The sequence below is a fragment of the Varanus komodoensis genome, unplaced genomic scaffold, assembly GCF_004798865.1.
Source record: "Varanus komodoensis strain SLA01 unplaced genomic scaffold, ASM479886v1 scaffold6_2, whole genome shotgun sequence".
Taxonomy (NCBI): domain Eukaryota; kingdom Metazoa; phylum Chordata; class Lepidosauria; order Squamata; family Varanidae; genus Varanus; species Varanus komodoensis.
In genome coordinates this window covers 16,635,365-16,654,686 of record NW_025336346.1, presented here as the reverse complement: position 1 = coordinate 16,654,686, position 19,322 = coordinate 16,635,365, and the positions used below count along the sequence as shown (strand labels likewise).

Genomic DNA, 19,322 nt, shown 5'->3' with positions numbered 1-19,322 from the left:
TACTCCTAATTCCAGATAATTTATGTATAGGTTCAAAAGCACTGGTCCTAATACAGAACACTATGGGGCTCCACTGATGTCATTGCTTCATTGGGAGAAATTGCCATTTATTCTCAGTTTCTGTCTTCTGTTATTTAATCAGTTAGTGATCCATAAGAGAACCTGCCCCCTTTTTATTTCATGACTGCTTAGTTTGCTCAGGAGGCTTTCATGAGGGATTTTGTCAAATCATGAGGGATTTTGTCAAAAGCCTTTTGGAACTCCAAGTAAACAATATCTACTGGATCACGCCTGTCTATGTGCTTACTGGCACCCTTAAAGAACTCCAATAGGTTAGTGAGATAAGGCTTTCCCTTGTGCAAGCCATTCTGATTTTTCTTCCAGAATGGTTTGACCCTCTATGTGCTATTCTATCTTTAATAATGTTTTCAAGCAGTTTACCCAAAATAACTAGCATCTTTATTAGACATGCAAGAATTTCCTATCTTACTTTGCAAGAATTCTAATCAGTAGGAAATGTGTTTTATTTTTGTATTTTAGAACATTATTATGGCCAGGCTGGACAAAAGACGGAAAGGAATATTTGGCCCACCAATGGGAAAGAAGTGCATTATCTTTGTAGATGATATGAACATGCCTGCATTGGAACAATATGGAGCTCAGCCTCCTATTGAACTTCTAAGACAGTTTTTTGACCATGGAAACTGGTAATTGCTTCAGCACAAAATTAAAGAAAATCAGTAGGTTAAACCCTGCCAGGCATACTTCATTCTAGTGTTGGATTTTTGTACAGTGTTTGTGTGCATTAGGAAAAGGGAAATCTGCATTATACTTTTAAACTTGAGTTTATAAAAGATAGACAAAAACAATTCATTAATTTCAGGCTACTAATCTTCAGTAGCCGTCGAAACTACTCACATTAAACAAAGTGTTGTCCTCTGCAAAGTTTGTTGCAGAAATTATTTAGAAAGTAAGGGAGGCAAACCTTGATAACATGGAATTCTGTGTTCAAATGATATGTCTATTCATGCAGTTGTCTCAGTAGGTAAGAACTGTTGGAATGCAATTTTAGATACTTCTAAATGCAGATATTATATTCTAGTATGTTTCTAAATCTGAATATCATCCTTTCCTTTGTTTTGAAGGTATGACCTAAAAGATACAAATAAAATCCTTCTAGTTGATGTACAACTGGTGGCTGCCATGGGTCCACCTGGTGGTGGAAGAAATCCAGTCACACCTCGTTTTCTGAGACACTTCAATATTTGCACCATTAATGCCTTTAGTGATGAAACAATGGTCCGGATTTTCTCTACTGTTGTATCCTTCTACCTCAGAGCAAATGAATTTGTGCCAGAATATTTCACTGTTGGAAACCAAATTGTCAGTGGCACAATGGAGGTAAAATTATGATTTATTATTTCATTTCTATACCACCCAATAGCCAAAGATGTCTGGGTTGTTCCAAGCAATTCATGAAGTACACAAACGCAATACAATAAAAACTGCTTACAATTTTCAAATATGTAAACAGCTGAACGTTTTTCCCAGTGCAACCAGACCAACATACCACCCCCTCACCCATGCTAATAAATACCTCAGGGAAAAAGATATTAACCTGGCACTGAAAAGATAGCAAGTTGGCACCAGGTGGGTCTCAGTGAGGAGATCATTATATAATCAGGGAGCCACCACTGAGAAGGCCCCGCCTCTTGTTGCTACCTTCTGAGCCTCCCTTGGAGAGGATTGCCTAGGATGTAAATCATATTTTAATTATCTGCATGTCATTCCTGTTTGTTCTACTTGTACTATACAAGAGACTTCCAAAATGGTACCTCCGAAGCATATCGCCTCTGAGAAACATGGAGCTGATTTTTTTCTAAAATGTAGGAGAAAGTTACATCCAATATAAAGTCTGCATCTTGCCTCCTGAAAGGCTTTTGGCCACTTTAGATTAAGTAATAAATGAAGTTGAATATGTTCACCTGTTAATCTCTAACTCAGAAGCAGACAGTATGGGACCTATATCTGTCAGCACGTCCACAGACATCATGCTTGGTGGCCATGGAGATATTCTCTTCTTCCCAAATTTTATTTTAAATTATTTTTATATTTTCTTATTGACCTCTGGGATTGCTTCAAAGTAGAGTGGAAACTTATAGCCGTTGCCACCGTAATTTTCCATGAGTGCCAGTGAGTATGTTACTTGTCCTTTGTGATTAACCTCCACCAATCTTGATTTTGCTGCCCATTAGTAGAACTGGTTGGATCTTGAATTTCTTTAAGAGTTCAGCTATCTTCAGTTTTTCATGTTATTTTCAATCCTCAAGGTATATAAGAAGGCCATGGACAACCTGTTGCCAACACCAGCCAAATCTCATTATACATTCAATCTGCGTGACTTTTCACGAGTTATTCTAGGCTGTCTGCTCATTAAGAAGGATTCTGTTTTAAACAAAAATACAATGGTTCGTCTCTTTGTGCATGAAGTTTTCCGAGTATTTTATGACCGCCTTGTAGATGACACTGATAGAGCTTGGCTCTTCAAACTAATGAAAGAGATTGTGAAAGAACATTTCAAAGAAGCATTTGATTCCGTTTTTACACATCTGAGACAAGGGAATGCACCTGTAAGTATTCCTGTTTTTCATTAAAATTGACCTCTCTCACTGGCTGACAATAGGTCACACTGGGGCTGGCTATTTTGTGAAGTACTTGCAATGAGCCCAACAGGTATTTTGCCTGTTCCCCTTTGTTCCTCCCTTTAGCACCTGAAACAAACAAAGAAATTGGCAAGATGAGATTGCACAGTAATGAAAAATGAACAACAACAATAATAATAAATTACAATCCTAACTGCACATTTTTCATGTATCACAAAATAATAAAAACCTGGGAACAAAAAGGGGTATTGGTTGGAGTGACATCAATTGCACACTTATGAGGCACTGAATATATATATATATAAATAGTAGTGGTCAGAGCAGGGAGAGGCAGATAAGGAGGTTTTGCTGCAAAGTCCCCCGGGATAGATGGGAGATGAGAACAAACCACAGCAAGCCTGATCATCTGCTGGACATACCATAGGCTATTTAGTAAACAAGCCATGACACATAGCTTATTTGCAGGTGTGCTTTTGTTTGAAATGCAACCACCCAATCTTTCTCTATACCTCTGTGTGCCAAATGAAAATCATCAGCATCTGATGAAATGATTTTCCATCCATAAAAGCTTGTGCCACAATAAATCTGTTAAACTTGAAACTTTAAAGCCATATAACCTTTAGTTGTAACTATCCCTTGTTACCATTCTTAAGATAGTATTACATTATTGGTGCCTTCTTAAATGCACAATATACAAATGAAATAGAGAATGTACTGTTTATATTCTGCCAATAGGTAACAGAAGAAGATATGAGAAATCTGCTGTTTGGAGACTACATGAATCCTGATCTTGAAGGAGATGAAAGAATGTACATTGAAATTCCAAATGTACAAGCATTCAGTGATGTTGTAGATCTGTGTCTGGATGAATATAACCAAACTCACAAAACAAGAATGAACCTAGTAGTTTTTAGGTGCTTAAGCTCTTTGAAAATTGTTTCTTCCAATAGCACTCTATTTTAGGACTTCTACAGATATTCCTGTTTAGAACAATTACAATTCTGTTCCTTATGAGGATGCTTTCACTCATAATCTTGTTGGAATTGTTTCTTACAGCCCCCTATTCAGCCCCCTGCTTCTCAAATATATAAGCTGCTTCAAAAGGTCACAGAGTACAATATTTCTAAAGTATTGACATCTTGGAATGAGTTAGACAGAGGTTGTATGCTGTACAGTCAAGACATACTTATTACTAATGGCGTTCTCATAGTATTAGCACAAGTATCTGCTAGCTCTTTTCTGGAGTCTCCACTATTCACATTCCCACCATTTCCATGCCAATTAAAATAGGAATGGGATGGGATTTTTATTTTAATTAATTAGTTTTAATTATGATCTGGATATTTCTGTGATAGGTATGTGCTGGAACATTTGTCTCGCATATGCCGTGTGCTGAAGCAGTCAGGAGGTAATGCCTTACTTGTTGGAATGGGCGGAAGTGGGCGACAGTCCTTGACTCGTTTGGCTACATCCATGGCAAAAATGAATATTTTCCAACCAGAAATTTCTAAGAGCTATGGAATGAATGAGTGGAGGGATGATCTAAAGGTAAGTAAATCCTTTGAAAAGCACAAAAAGAATATATATGTTTGTACTGCATATGAATATATTCGGAGCCTCTTATCATAAGAAAGGAAGATCAAAATTATCTTGAGAGGGTATTTTTTTCACAGTGAGAACTCTATCACAACAAAGACTTAATTGCCAACAAATTCACATTTAGATTATGTCACTTAAAAATATGACAATGGTATGCACTGGCTTTTGATAAAGTCCTGCACCAAAGGCTCCCGAGCAAACTTAGTAGTCATGAAATAAGAGTAAAGGTCCTTTTATGAATCAGTAACTGATTAAGAACAGATAGCAGAGAATGGGAATAAATAGTAATTTCTCCCAGTGAAAGAATGTAAACAGTGGAGTCCCACAGGACCAATGATATTCAGCCTATTCATAAGTGATCTGGAATTAGAAGAAGTAATGAAGTGGCCAAGTTTGCTGATGACATCAGACCAGTACTTTTTTTGTCATAGAACGCTGGAACAGAGTTCCAGCAACTTTTTTCGACAGATTTTCCAAGCTTTAAAAGTAACTTTTGAAAATTTGATGTTTGGTCCATGTGGATTTGAATCGCCCTGTTGGCAGCAAAATAATTAAAATGGTGCATGCGAGCTGCTTGTGTGTCGAATCCGATGCATGTGTACTTCATCCGCGCTGGTTGTGATGGCACTGCTCGGCTTGTGGCACTGCTCAGCTTGTGATTGGTTGTGTGGTTGCACGCTGAGTGCTTACTGTGGGTGGCAACCGTTATGTTTCGTTATACAACTGACATGTGTGGGTGTGTGTACAGTGATTGACTACGTGCGAAAGATAAATAATTTCATGAGTTCCTTACAAAAAAAGCACTGCATCAAACTATTAGAGTGATAAAAAAACCCAGAAGGGATTGTGAGAAGCTCCAAAGGGATTTCTTCAAACTGGGGGAAGGGTTCAAATAGAAAATGCAGTAATGCACATTGGGGTAAAAAACCCCAAACCACCCAACTTCCCTTATAGGCTGAAGGGATCTGAGCTAGCAGTGGCATGTCAAGAAAGGGGTCTTGGGGTTGTGGTGGACACCTTGTTGAAAAGGTCAACCAGTGTGAAAAAGGCAATCTCTTTATTAGGCATAGTTAGGAAAGGATTTGAAAATGAAACTGACAAGATCATACTCCCTTTATATAAATGTTTGGTGCAACTGCACTTAGAATATTGTGTGCAGTTTTAGTTGCCACACATGAAAAATGATATTATTGAGCTGGAAAAAGTGTAGGAAGGGCAGCGAAAATCTTAAGGGGTTGGAGCAACCACCCTATGTGCAATGGTTACAACAACTGGGATTGTCTAGCTTAGAAAAAAGGCAAGTAAGGAGAGTCATGATAGAGGTTTTCTGAATTGTGAAATGGTGGAGAGAGAGACATTTTTCTCCCTCTCCTATAATACTAGAACATGGGATCATCCATGAAGCTCACTGGTGGGAGATTCAACCTTTCTTCACACACCACTTAATTAAACTATGGAATTCACTGCTACTGAAGAAGTGATGGCTGCTGATCTGGATGGCTTTAAGAGGGGATCGGACAAATTCATGTAGGAAGAGGCTATTTGTAGCTATAGCCTTGCTGGCTGTGTTCTAACCTCCATTATCGAAGGCAGCATCTCAGGCAGAACTCTTGTACTCATCCTGCTTGAGGAATCTTGTGGACAAGCGGTTTGCCACCCTGTGAATGGAGTGCTGGACTGGATGGACCATGTCTGATCCAGCATGGCTTATGTTCTTTTGTTCTTATGATGGAAATAATGATGAAAATGATAACTTATAATGATGGAATTTTAGACTGTTATGTAGGGATGCATATTTAGTAACCAGGGATAAAAAGTGATTTAATTTTTGAGAGTATGAAAAGATATTCTCGTTGTTTTTAGAACGTTTTCAGGAGTGCAGGCATGAAGGGCTTGAAAACTGTATTTCTAATCACGGACACACAAATTAAAGAAGAAGGATTTTTGGAAGATATTGACAGTGTGCTTAATACTGGAGAAGTCCCCAACCTTTTTGCAGCTGATGAGAAACAAGAAGTTATGGAGGTATCTTATTTCTCTTAAAATAAAGTATTACAATTAACATTACAATATCCATGAATATTTCCCAGTGACCCAATCCAGCTAAAGTTTTGCCTTTTTAATTCTCATTTATTTAAATGGTAAACTTAAGCATATACTTCCTTGTTTAAACTAATGAGTGCAAATAACTTACTTGTGGCTGTCTCATGCACCTAATAAATACAGTATAATGAATCATGCAGCATAAAGAATAAGGGGAAATAAACAGTAGTATAGATATCTTAAAGCAGGAATTCTGCTTTTTAAAAAATTACATGAAAAAGTTGCCGTAAGGACATAAAATCCATGCACAGAGGATGACATCCGAGATATCCCCGTGCACACAAGTAGGCTGCGCACCTGCTGATGGGTCCCTATGCTCTGTCTCAACCTCATCATTCTTTTGGTGGTGCAGTTTATGAGCATATTTGCTTGTTGTGCTGCTCATTCATCAACAGGAAAGGAAGAAGAATCTTTGTGCAAAGCTCTATGAGACATTTGCTCAAAATGAAACTACCATATTTTTCCATCTATAAGATGCCCCCATGTATAGGATGCCCCCCACTTTTCCTATCGTTCTCCAGTGAGCAAGCTGCTGCCGCGCACCGCTTCGCCACCCCCCTGCCCGCCGCTTCGCCACCCCCGTGCGCCCCCTTCGCCCCCACATGCGCATTCACACCAGTCTCCCCCTCCCCCAAGTGCGCCTCCCGTGTATTACACGCACCTCCATTTTTAGCTAAATGTTTTAAAGAAAAATTATTGTCTTATACACAGAAAATACAGTAATTTTTGGTTTTAATAGAGTATATATTTTTTTCTTTTTCTAACATGAGGGTTCATCAGTTTGAGTCTTATAACTGTGTTATAGGCTATAGATGAAGCAGTGATCATTTCAGATTCTTATATTCAAAATGAGTTATTGCATCTGATTAGGGAATCACATACTATTTAGTTGGTTCATAGTGTTGGTAATTGGCACACAGTACAGTAGTTTTTGCACGGTCCTGATACTGCACTCAATTATACATCAATTTTTGTCATTCCATTTACCTTATAATATTTATTAATTTAATTGTTTTTTCAATAAAACATTTTAGAACCTATGGAATTTACCTGTTCCCTTATCCTTTAGGGTGTTCGTGCAGTAGCACAGGCAGGCAGTAAGCATGAAGAGCTCAGCCCCCTGGCATTATTTGCTTTCTTTGTGAACCGCTGCAAAGATAACCTCCATGTAGTAGTTGCTTTCAGTCCAATTGGAGATGCCTTCCGCAACCGACTAAGACAATTTCCATCTCTCATCAATTGCTGCACTATTGACTGGTTCCAGGTTTGTAAAAGTATTTATACTCTTGTTTCACATAAATACATTTATTCCCCTGAGTATGGCTTTGAATGGCACTGCTTCTATCAACAGAAGAAAAAGAGAAGTTCTCTCTCTTTTTCCACTGAAATTCTACTTTGGAGATCTGGAAAACCCTCTAGAGCCAATTTTGAGATGGTGCAAATAGCTGCAGAAAGGAGAAAGAAAGAGAGTGTAATTGTTCTAGCAAGCTCCCTCTAGTGAAACACTGGGCTGACATAAAATCGTAAATTTATCTTTCTTACATAGGGTGCATTTTCTTTCAGATTGCAAAAAATTGTATTTATCAAAAAAAAAAAATCCTTCCCATAGAGAGCAATCCAGCTTTGAATGTTCTAGGGAAATAGATTCTGTTCTTCATGTAAGGTGCTCATAGCTGAGTAAGTGTTCCCAATTTTTTCTTGTTACTAAGTCAGATATTATATTTGTAGTACATTTTCCCGCTCCTTCTGACATGGTATAAATCTAATATCTTCATAAAACAAAAAATACCCTCAAATTGTCTAAAAGTACATTCATTTGCCACTAGAATTGTGGAATCATAAACTAGTAGTGCTGGAATGGGCCAGAGGGCCATTGGTTACGAACCCCTATTCACTACAGGACATCAAGTAAAACAACTCCTCTCAGATTAATGCCACTATGATCTGTTCTAGATGCGTAATGCCATGTTGCATGCAACTGCATCTGGAATTTGGGTACATTTGTGGATTGCCATATAATCATGATTCCCCTTATATCTCTGTGCTGCAGAGAAGCTCGAGAATAAAAAGCCATCTGCTTTCCAGAATCAGTTTCATATTTTAAATAGCAAAATAACTTCCTAGTTCTCATATTATGAACCTGTCCCACTTCTGCTTTGCCCAGCTATGAGAAACTTTTATGAAGAACTGACTCTAAAACTATGTTTACTAATGAAAGAGACAATACAACTAAAATGTATATTTTTGTTTTCAGCCATGGCCTGAAGATGCTCTTGAACGTGTGGCTATTAAGTTCTTGGAAAAGCTTGAGCTCACTGAAAATGAGCGTCAAGAAGTTGTTCCCATCTGTAAACACTTCCATACCTCTGTATTGTCACTTTCTGAAAGGTTATCTTTTTGTATACATTCAAGTTGGGTGATATAAAAGCAAGAAGGGATGAAGAAAGTCATAGTTACATTTCAGACTAACAGTATGAAAAATAATGCTTTCTTTTGTTTTTGTAAAAAACATTCACGGGGATGGGAAGATTCAAGTCAGAAATATGGTACCTGACCACTTGCCATTTTCCTGGTTTTGATATATTAATCACAATCACATACCCTTACCCACCTGCCTGATATACTGATACTTTTCTCCTGAATGGCAAATAACAGATCAGGGCAAATGTTAAAGACAGGAATATAGCTCAGGACAAAGTGTTAATTCCCCTACATTGTGGTTCTCAAGCAAATTCAAGCATCAGACATCTTATGGCTGCTTTTAAATAAAATGAGGAGGTGACATTCGCACTAAAGGATGGTGGACTAAAGCTGTTCTTCAAAGCATGAAAATTTCTTAAACCTATGTAGCAAAACAGTTGACCAGTACTGAAACGAATTGACCCTTCCTTTTGAGTTCCAATTAGAGTGAAATACTATTTTTTCATGTCACAGGTTTTTGAATGAATTGGGGCGGCATAACTATGTTACACCTACTTCCTATCTTGAACTTATTGCTTCTTTCCAACAACTTTTGACTCAGAACCGTGATGCTGTCATGAAGGCCAAAAAAAGATATACTAACGGCTTAGACAAACTAGCTTTTGCTGAATCGCAGGTATGTTTGTTGTAAAAGTGTAGCAACAGTAATGGCTTATGAGGGCTGTATACCAACCAGGCCTGTTCACAAATCACAGCAGCTGACCAAGGCTTAATTTATCCACAGGGGCTGTTGTGGTATGCATTGTGTATTTGCAAATGTGTATAATATGGGACAGGGCACAATTTTTATGTGTATTGCTCTGTATTTTCTTCTATTTGAAAAGAAAAGAAAAATAGCATGCAAGCATGCAAATTGATTTAAAAAATAAAATAGAATACTAAAATACAATAAAAACTAAAAATCAGCACCCAGCCCAACCAATCTACTTACAGCCAAAGGCTGCCTTGAATAAGGTAGTCTTTGCCTACTGGCAGAACAGCAGAGAGAGAGCAAACTTCACTTGGCCATGAGTGTTCATCCAACCAGGTCTCCATGATATAGGCCAGGTCAACACAACCATCCTGGACAAAGTCCTGGTTGCCTATTGTTTTCCCATTCACCAATATGGCATTTAGCAGCAGCACCTTCAGTCCAGGGGAACTATCATCAGACCTACTCAGACTCTCTGAAATGGGAGACATCTTGGAAGGAGCTAACAGCCTGATAAATTCCCCAGCTTCACAATGAGCAGGTAGCCTCCTGCCATCATAAGTAAGTCTTACTATATTCATCGGAAAGTGTTTGTCCCCTAGAAAGTGTTTAGGATTGTATCCTTTATTTATTTATTTATTTATTTATTTATTTATTTATTTATATCCTGCCTTTTTCCTACAAAGGGCTCAAGGCAGCTTACATCATCCATCTTATCCCCACAATAGCAGCCCTGTGAGGTAGGTTGGGCTGAGAGTCTGTGACTGGCCCAAAGTCACCCAGTTGGCTCCATGGCTGAGCGGGGACTAGAACCCAGATCGTCTGAGTCCCAGTCCCATGCTCTTTACCACCACATCTCACTGGCTCTTTAATGTCACATTTGAATGTTTAACGTCTCTTTTTCTAATTTGTCTATACTTTGAACTCATGTGCAACTACTGTTGGTTTTAGGTTGGTGAAATGAAAAAAGAACTGGTTGATTTGCAACCTAAATTGGAGCAAGCTAAGGTGGACAATGCAACTATGATGAAGGTAAATTCTCTGGTGCTAAAGATATGTGGTAGTTGCTGCATTTCTGCCATTGTTGTAGTTGCTTGCTGTAATTGTTCAGTGTTTTAATTCAGGGTTCTCCAGCATGACAGTGGTGGGTGCCACTGTGCCTGCAAAATGAGTCCAAGGTGCCAAACTAGCTGTTTTCACTCCCTGTGGACACCTGTGTAGCAAGTCCTCTTAGCCTTGCACAGGGAGAAAAAAAGTCCTATTACTGAAAAACAGCTTGTGGGGAACACATGTGAAGTGTACCTCCACCAAAAGGAGTATTGAGGCAACAGGGTGAGCATTGTCATTTTCAGAAGAGTAAGCCTTTTTGGTTCTCTTTGGAGTGATTCATCGAAGACTTCCATACAGATTGAAATAATGTGGTATAAATAAATAAATGTGGGTAAATGACCTACAAGGTGGTAGGTCTTTTCCAAACAGATCCTTCTTTTTGTATCTGTACCTTCAACCAACACACACACAGAGCGAGAGAGAGAGTGAGACAGACAGACAGACAGACAGACAGACAGACAGACAGACAGACATAGAGACCAAGGAAGACTGAGGGCAAGGGAGGCATTTATTGTAAATGTTACCTTATGGAATGCTATTCATATGTATATGCCTTATATTTCCTGTTGGATGTACCTGTTCTAAACAGGAAACATATTTGAAAAGCCTTTGGGAATAAAAGAAGCAACAAAAAGTGCTTCTAGTTGATTTCCATGAGCTACTTGGACCAGTGCTTAGAATTTTGTATAAAACTCTGCTTTGGAACACCAACTCATCTTTTCAATTATAATTATTTTGTTCTCCATGAACAAATTAATTAAGTGCTGAATATAAGTTGAATTTCATTGTAAGAGATTATTCTCTCTCTAGGTAATTGAGAAAGAGTCTGCTGAAGTTGAAGCAAAAAGCAAAACTGTGAAAATTGATGAAGAACTTGCTACAGAAAAAGCAGCAGAAGCACAGGCACTGAAGAATGAATGTGAGAGTGACCTTGCAGAGGCAATTCCAGCTCTAGAGGCTGCATTATCTGCACTTGACACTCTAAAGGCAAGCCAAAGAACTGCACTAAGAAGATGCTTTGTGCTACTAATGTTTGGTTTTGTTGAATGAATGAGGAAAGCCAAATAAAAAATTATAAATAACACTTAATGCACAACAAATGCATTAAAGCACAGTGTAAAAGACAAAAAATATGTGACAGAAAGCTGAAATAGAACAGACCCTAGAATAGTGCTGTTTTGATTATTGATTAATTGAAGGAGAGGCTCAGTGTTAGAACCCATCCTTTGCAAGCCTAAGGTTCATCGTCAGCATCTCCACTTAAATACCACATAGCAGTTGATAGAAAAGACCCCTCCCTGAGGCTTAAGAGATCCAATCAGAGCTGGCAATATTGGACTTAATGAATACTGGGACTTTGTAACTATCTATGTTTACCCTGTGTGGAACAGCCATGGAATGAGCTGTAAGAAAGAGGAAGCAAGGATGAGACAGAAATATTGATCTGATAGTTTGTTTCTACAGTAGGAAACACACTTCCATATGAAATGTAGTACAAAACAGTGCACTGCACAAAGTATAGGCACACTGTTTTCTATCCCACTTTTAAATCTGCAACAGAGAATTGTATTGAAATTATCTGCTAGGACAATACAAAGAAGTTCAGTGGAAAAATAATCTGAATTCATTTCTTCAAATATTTTTACATAGATAATTTTTGCTGTACAACTTTCTGCCTAATTTCCTCCTTAATCCTTTTAGTACCTTCTTCTTTTCCTGCCACAACCTCACCAGCCAAGAAAATTTTGTTTTGCCTCTTTTGGTAATATTGTCTATATGAATGTGGGTTGTAACTTCATTTTTACCGTTTGGTAGATCATCAGGATCAACACGTTCTTGCCTTACGCCTCTTCAAAGAAATGGGTCTTTAAAATTTCTTGGAGATAGTAGCAATATAACAAGATAATTTGAGCTTTTTCTGTTCATATTTTGTTTTCTAAACTTTAAAAAGGGATTGATTGGCCTATATCTGTCTTTGTGAACCATAATGCTATATCTTGGCTCATTATTGGTATTCAAGAAAGTTAGATATAGATTTAGAATTCAATATGCTGTGGCTTATTTGCAGTGTGTTTATTTGTACATGACCTTACAATATACAAAGTGAGTTTGTTCTTTTATCTGCAACATTTTCAGGCAAACTGTTCTGTGTTATAAGTTAACAATGTATGTTATTTAGCCTTCAGATATTACAATTGTGAAATCAATGAAGAATCCACCTTCTGGTGTTAAACTCGTTATGGCTGCCATCTGTGTCATGAAGGATATCAAACCTGAAAAAATTGCAGATCCTTCAGGAATTGGAGGCAAGGTAAAATAAGTGACAGTAAACGAATTAGTGATTGCAAAGTCCACACGGATTATGCAGGAAACATACGTCTAGGACTTAGCCCGTCATAATGTGGGAAGCTGTCAAAAATGTGAATTGGGTTGTTGATTCCCTGCATACAACAGTGCTAATAAATTCCATTTTGAACAGGAATAATTTATGAGGAACTTTGAAAGGGGATTTATATAAATATTTCTAATTTCCATCCAGGAATTATAGTGATTGTCTTGCTTTTGGCCACTGTAACTTCTACAGTAGGTTATTAGTTTGCATTTTTCAGTTACCATGGATGTTCTTTCCATTTTTAAGTTATTTGGCTGATATGGTAGCAACTAGACAAATTTTTATTATTAAAGCCTTTCTTTATAGCCCAATTTTGCAACTGCATTTCATACATAAACTAAGCCTACCTCATCTGACAGTGATTGGATGACAATCTGACTTGCCTTAGAAGTACCAGTACAATACAGTATGCCGTGGCACTGTGGGATACGTTGGATAAATTTCTAAAGGATCAGTTTCTAGTTTAATTGTTTATGGGATAATTGTTTTATGTGAAAAGTACCATTTATATCAGAATGTTTATGGTGGAAACACTATGCTTAGTATATAGAATAGGGAGTCAGAGACAATTATTTTGATTGGTACAGGGAATTCTCAAGTTACAAATGTTCAAGTTACAAACAACCTGTACTTATGAACAAACTACCATAAAGCATAATAATTTCAAAAAATCACTACAAGAAATTATCATCACCGTAGAGGGGTAGGAAGCAAATGGGAAGCAAGAGAAGGCCTCCAGAGCATAACCAGAGTGTAGAGAAGAAAGGCCTCTAAAGCAGACCTTCCTGCCCCACCCATACAGAGAGAGAAATCTCTCTGGCATTTCCTTGCTGCAAAGAGGAGGCGCTGGTGAGTTGGGGCAGAGGGAGTAAAGATACTCATGATTTTTCCACTTTTACAGGGGCCCTATGCCCCTAACCCCTGTGGATGTTGAGGACACGCAGTGCATGATCTGACTTACATAACATTTGACTTTAAGAAGAATTTCCATTTTCTCAGGAATGGAACTCATTTATAATCTGGGGAGTGCCTGTACATGTTGTCTTTTAGCTTTTGTCATTCTTATTACTATCTCTGTAACTCTATGTTCACTAGATAATATTTTGTGTTTTGTTATTTTCTTATTTTTTTCAAAACGTGTTTGAAATTCTATGTTAACTTTCTTTATAGATTTTAGACTACTGGGGGCCTAGCAAAAAACTTTTGGGTGACATGAATTTCCTAAGAGATTTGAGAGAATATGACAAGGATAACATTCCAGTAAGTTTTTGCTTATTTTTCCAATAATAAATATAATAAATAGTTACACAGTTACAGCTAGCAGTACAGAAATTCTATCATATCTAACCTTTAAAACTCAGAAGCTATAGCAATGCAATGTATTCTTCATCTGACACCATGGTGACGACAGTAGCTATAGGAAGGCTTTGCCCCAATTCACCCAGCAAAAGCAACATGCCACAAAGTAATTAGTTCCAGGTTTAAAAAGCTACTGTAACCACGGTGAAACAGTCCACAGTAGCTAAATACAATTAAGTCATTCAAGAACATAAGAAGGGCCATGCTGGATTAGACCAGTGGTCCAGCTAGGCCAGCAAACTGTTCGTACACACTATAGATAAGCCAGTTGCCCACAAGATCCAACAAACAGAATATAGCATTCAATGCAATAGCATTCTCCTGTCCAAGTTCCCCAGCAGCTGGTGTCTGTAGGCTTACTGAATTTACCACTGGAGGTAGCATTTAGTCGACAGGAATAATAGCCACCGACAGCCTTTTCCTTCAAGAATTTGTCTTATCCCATTGTAATAAGGTCATCAATTTCCATATTTGCAGTCTTTAAGAACTCTGTGATGGATACTTTCTGGGCCTGGTGATTTCTTAACTTTTAGCTTGTCAATATATATGAGAATCTCATATTTTGTTGCCATTATTTGTTTAGTTCCTTAGAGTCCCTTCCTAATTATCTAAGTTCAGGCACAGGTATTGATTCTGTATCTTCTGCAGTGACAGATGAAAACAAAATTGTTCAGGTTCTCTGCAGTCTCCTTTGCCGCCTATACTACTCCTTTAATTGCATTATCATCCAGTGGTCCAACTACCTCACTAGCTGTTTTCTTATTTCTCGTATATTGAAATAATTTGAGGGGAGGAGGCAGGAAACTTGGTATTGTTCGTGACATACTCTTCAAAATATTTTTTTGCATCTCTTATAATCTACTTGTATCTCCTTCGTGTAAACTTGTTCTCATTTGGTTGAGACTTCCATTTTTTGAAGGAAGCTTCTTTTGTCTAACAGCTTCCTTGGTACTGCCTGTTATCCATGCTGGTGACCTCTTGGATTTTATGCTGCCTTTCCTAACTTGTGATCTAGATACTATCTAAACCTTGATAGTTGAGGTTTTGTGTAATCTTCAACCATGTTCAAGGAATTTAAGCCTCTTGGCTCCCTGTTTTAACCTCTTTTTTACCAGTTCACTCATTTTAAAGAAGTGTCCTGTTTTGAAGTCAAATGTGATTATGTTTAACCTCTTTGGCAATCTACCATTTAAATGTATATTAAATATGATAGCATTGTGGTCACCAACATGTTGGTTCATCAACATTTGCATCTCAGCCCTGTAAGGTAGATTAGGCTGAGAGTAAGCAACTACCCCAAAGTCACGCAGTCCAGCACTCTAACCACTGTTCCACACTGCCTTTCAACACTTGCTTCCTTTTTTGAGGCCCACCCGATTTTCCATCCTGAGATCACCCTGATCATTCTTGTCTGAGGAACAACAGCATGTCCCTAGGACTAAATGAATTTTGAAATTGGCTATCATCATCCACAGTGACTCTGTGGAAGAGTTTGTACTTTTTCAGTTTTAAAATCTGTTGGACTGTATTCCTCCTTTAACATACAGTGCACTCCCTTTTCCAGTTTGCCTTCTCTGTCCTTACTATAGAGTTTATTTCCCAAGATTACCATATCCCACTGTTCCTTCCATTCCTTCAGGTTTCTGTAATGCCCAGTTTATCTAGGTTTTCCTTTAAAAGCAGGTACTCCAGTATTCCTTTATTGGCTGACAGACTTTTAGTATTTGCATAAAAACATTTATTCACAGAATCCTTCTCTAGATATCTTTGACATGTACAACTTCTTTTTGGCACTTAGGCCTATTTGACTGGTTATCATATTTTATCATATTCTTATGAACTTTTGTAGGTACAACTAAGCACTGTAGAGATAACAGAAGGACTCCAAAATCACTTTCCCCTGAGTAATCTTTAAACTGAGGGCTGAAGACATATTGTAGTGGAGAATCAATATGAGGGGTTTCCCTTATCTGCTGTTTCTCCCTTGAAGATATTCCTCAGATAATTTTAAATTTATTCTCCCAACTGGGTTCTGAAACAAGAAATAAGCCAAGCTGAAGGAAAATTGGCCCAGAGGGCCTTTTCAGCAGACAATCTGCAGGCACAGTTAATCATAGAAACATAGAGTTGGGAGGGACTTCAGAGATCATTCAGCATCCCTGGCAACTGAACACCAGGTGTCTGCTTAAATATTTCCAGTGAGAGAAATCCCACCACATCCTGAGGTAATCTGTTTCACTGCTGAGCAGCTCTCACTGTTATGTAGCCTGCCCACTCATATTCACATTCTTTCTTATGAATGTAATCCCATTTTCAGTGTACAGAGATTTGCAAGCACTCATTTGCTTGTCTGATGTGGGCCAGGGGTGGGTGGATGAATAATTACATGGTGATGATATCAGCTACTCAAGCTGGGTTGTGCATAGATAATAGCAGACCAACAGATCATGTTACTGCCATTACCGCATCCTGTATATTTAGTTAACAAAATCCTTTATGTAATTCATGTTTATTATAGGTGTCTGTGATGCAGAAGATTCGTTCTGAATATCTGACTAATCCAGAGTTTGATCCACCTAAAGTGGCTAAAGCATCCTCGGCAGCAGAAGGCTTGTGCAAATGGATTATGGCAATGGAGGTTTATGACAGAGTAGCAAAGGTGTGATTGTTTCTGTTCTTTTTACCCTACATAGAAAATAGTACTCAAAGCTCTCATTGCCCAAAGTTAATGAGAACTCTGCTGTTACTAGCTAGATTGCTTTGGGAAGCTCATATGCAGGCCATGAAGGTAGCATTTGTCCTTTGATGTTTTTCCTCAGCATCTAGTACTCTGTTGTGTTCTGTACCTGAAAGTGGAGTTTCCGTGTACTTAGCATGGATGCTAGTCATCCTGTTTAAGTCCTAGTCTACTAGCATTAATTTCTTTAAGGTGGAATTCTGTTTCTATCTAGACTGGAAAAAAGCCATACAGCTTTTTTCCAGCATGTTGGAAATTTATGGTCTTTTTTCTGTCCAAACATGGGTAGGGTTGTGCCTTTATATATTTATTACATTTCTATACCACCCAGTAAAGCTTTCTGAGATGTTTAAAACAATTAAAAGTGTGAAATACAGCACCAGAATGGACCAAAAGTGTGTGAAACATTTGTTTTCCAAAGGTCAGCACTTCTAGGACTTGCCAAGACTAGAATGGAAGGCCAGTTGAAAACCGCAGACACTGTGCTCTGATGGTGCTTCCAGGTGGAGTGTTCCTAGCCACCAGTCAAAAGACTGTGCAGCCGTTATGCTTCTTCCTAGTTAAATAAGAGAATTAGAGAAATGTGGGGGAAACAGGTGGGTCACAAATGAAAGATGATATCCCCTGCAAGTTCTATTAACAAGATTGGGCAATTGCACAATAAAAACTTCATTTGAATGTGGGATATAGTAAAAGTGGCAAATAGACAAATATAAATGAACAGCATGGTGATCAATGGGAAAGAACTCAAAGTTTATCTGTTGTTTTATCTGCTATGCATATGCCATAGTAGTGTGTAAGCTGGCATTTGACTGAAAATCATCCAAGGCACAGAATGCAATTAAAAAGTGAAATCAGTTGCAAAGGTAATTCAAATTGTAGCCAGTGTGATGTAGTGATTAGGAGTCTTGGACTAGGCCTCAGAAATTACAGGTCCTTTGCAAGAAAAATAATGTGGTGGTGGTAATGACAACAAAGTAGTGAATGTAAATGTAAAATAAAGAAAACAGAAGCTGCCAGAACTAGAAGATTCCTTAGGTAAATGCTCAGTGTTCGGAAGCCTGAAAAACATACTTGATTCCAAGACTGTTGTTTTCAAGCCATTTCAAAGAAATCTGCCAAAATGGAATCAGCTATGTTATGAACACTCTTTCCTTTCCGTCGGAAGAGAAACATATTCCAGGCATGCAGAGAGTTCTTTTTAAAACTTTATTGCAATGAAGGGAACAGAAAGGAACGGTTTCCTTCCCATTCTTCTGTTCACCTGAGCACATGTTCACACACACCTTTTGAACCCTGCTCCCGGCCGCTTGTTCCCTTCTCCTTTCCCCTAATTGGCTAATAGGGTACTGAGAAGTTACATTCTTTCCGCCCGCGTACTCTGCGCTGCCCCAACGCCAGCCCTTCTTCCCAATCCAGCCCTGCCCCTGGTGGGCTACAATAGGCTCATTTTGTTTTGCCTGGCTTGTCAATAAACAATCAGGAAGTATTTGGCCCTCCTGCCTATGTGCCTGTTTCCCTGCACCTTGTGGTATCTGATTTTGGCCCCTCCCCTCCTTTGGGCTAAGTAATATTCTTTGTTACCTTTTTAAATCTCTTTTACTCCCTTGTTTCAAATCATCCTTTTATACCTATCAGCTAGATATGACCTGGGCTGTGACAGCTTGAAGCAGCCGTGAACTATATTTGCATAGCAAGACTGGAACCATCTGGATTCATCCAGAGACTTGGCTTTGAAAGCTTACTCAAGAATGTGAGAGCCTTACTAGGTCAGGCCAAAGACTTCACTATTCCAGAATGGCATCTCTCACAGTGGCCAATTAAATACATACAAGTCCACAAGCAGAATATAAGTGCAATATTCCTCTACTTATTACTACTTTATGTAATATAATAGAAATAATAAATGAATAATAAATCCTTCTTCTCCAGCAATTGAGAAGTATTCAGAGGCTTGTTGCATCGGATCGTGGAGCTAGCATACTGTGGCGTATTATATCAGGATTGTGGAAAGGTCTTCCTTTATTAAAGAGGAGGAAGCACAGTAGCCAGATGGAGTTTATAAATCAATGAAAATGAAGAATATAGGCATAGTCTGCTTGTCTGAATAACATGTCTGTTTCCATTGTGTGGGATAGGATTCCTACATAGCAAGCAGAATATACACACATACTAATAGACAGGCTT

General features: G+C 38.3%; 1 protein-coding gene across 1 annotated transcript in view; it reads left to right on the top strand.

Moving 5' to 3' along the window:
- The window catches only part of DNAH12 (dynein axonemal heavy chain 12), a 113,017-nt gene that overhangs the window by 59,944 nt on the left and 33,751 nt on the right, over window positions 1-19,322 (top strand). Inside the window, exons 36-49 of the mRNA XM_044451206.1 lie at window positions 541-707; window positions 1,146-1,401; window positions 2,331-2,630; window positions 3,399-3,577; window positions 4,019-4,211; window positions 6,126-6,287; window positions 7,435-7,629; window positions 8,620-8,753; window positions 9,300-9,462; window positions 10,489-10,569; window positions 11,458-11,634; window positions 12,827-12,958; window positions 14,210-14,299; window positions 16,917-17,057. Of these exons, the coding sequence (XP_044307141.1) occupies window positions 541-707; window positions 1,146-1,401; window positions 2,331-2,630; window positions 3,399-3,577; window positions 4,019-4,211; window positions 6,126-6,287; window positions 7,435-7,629; window positions 8,620-8,753; window positions 9,300-9,462; window positions 10,489-10,569; window positions 11,458-11,634; window positions 12,827-12,958; window positions 14,210-14,299; window positions 16,917-17,057 (2,370 nt within the window). The remainder of the gene's footprint in view (window positions 1-540; window positions 708-1,145; window positions 1,402-2,330; window positions 2,631-3,398; window positions 3,578-4,018; window positions 4,212-6,125; window positions 6,288-7,434; window positions 7,630-8,619; window positions 8,754-9,299; window positions 9,463-10,488; window positions 10,570-11,457; window positions 11,635-12,826; window positions 12,959-14,209; window positions 14,300-16,916; window positions 17,058-19,322) is intronic.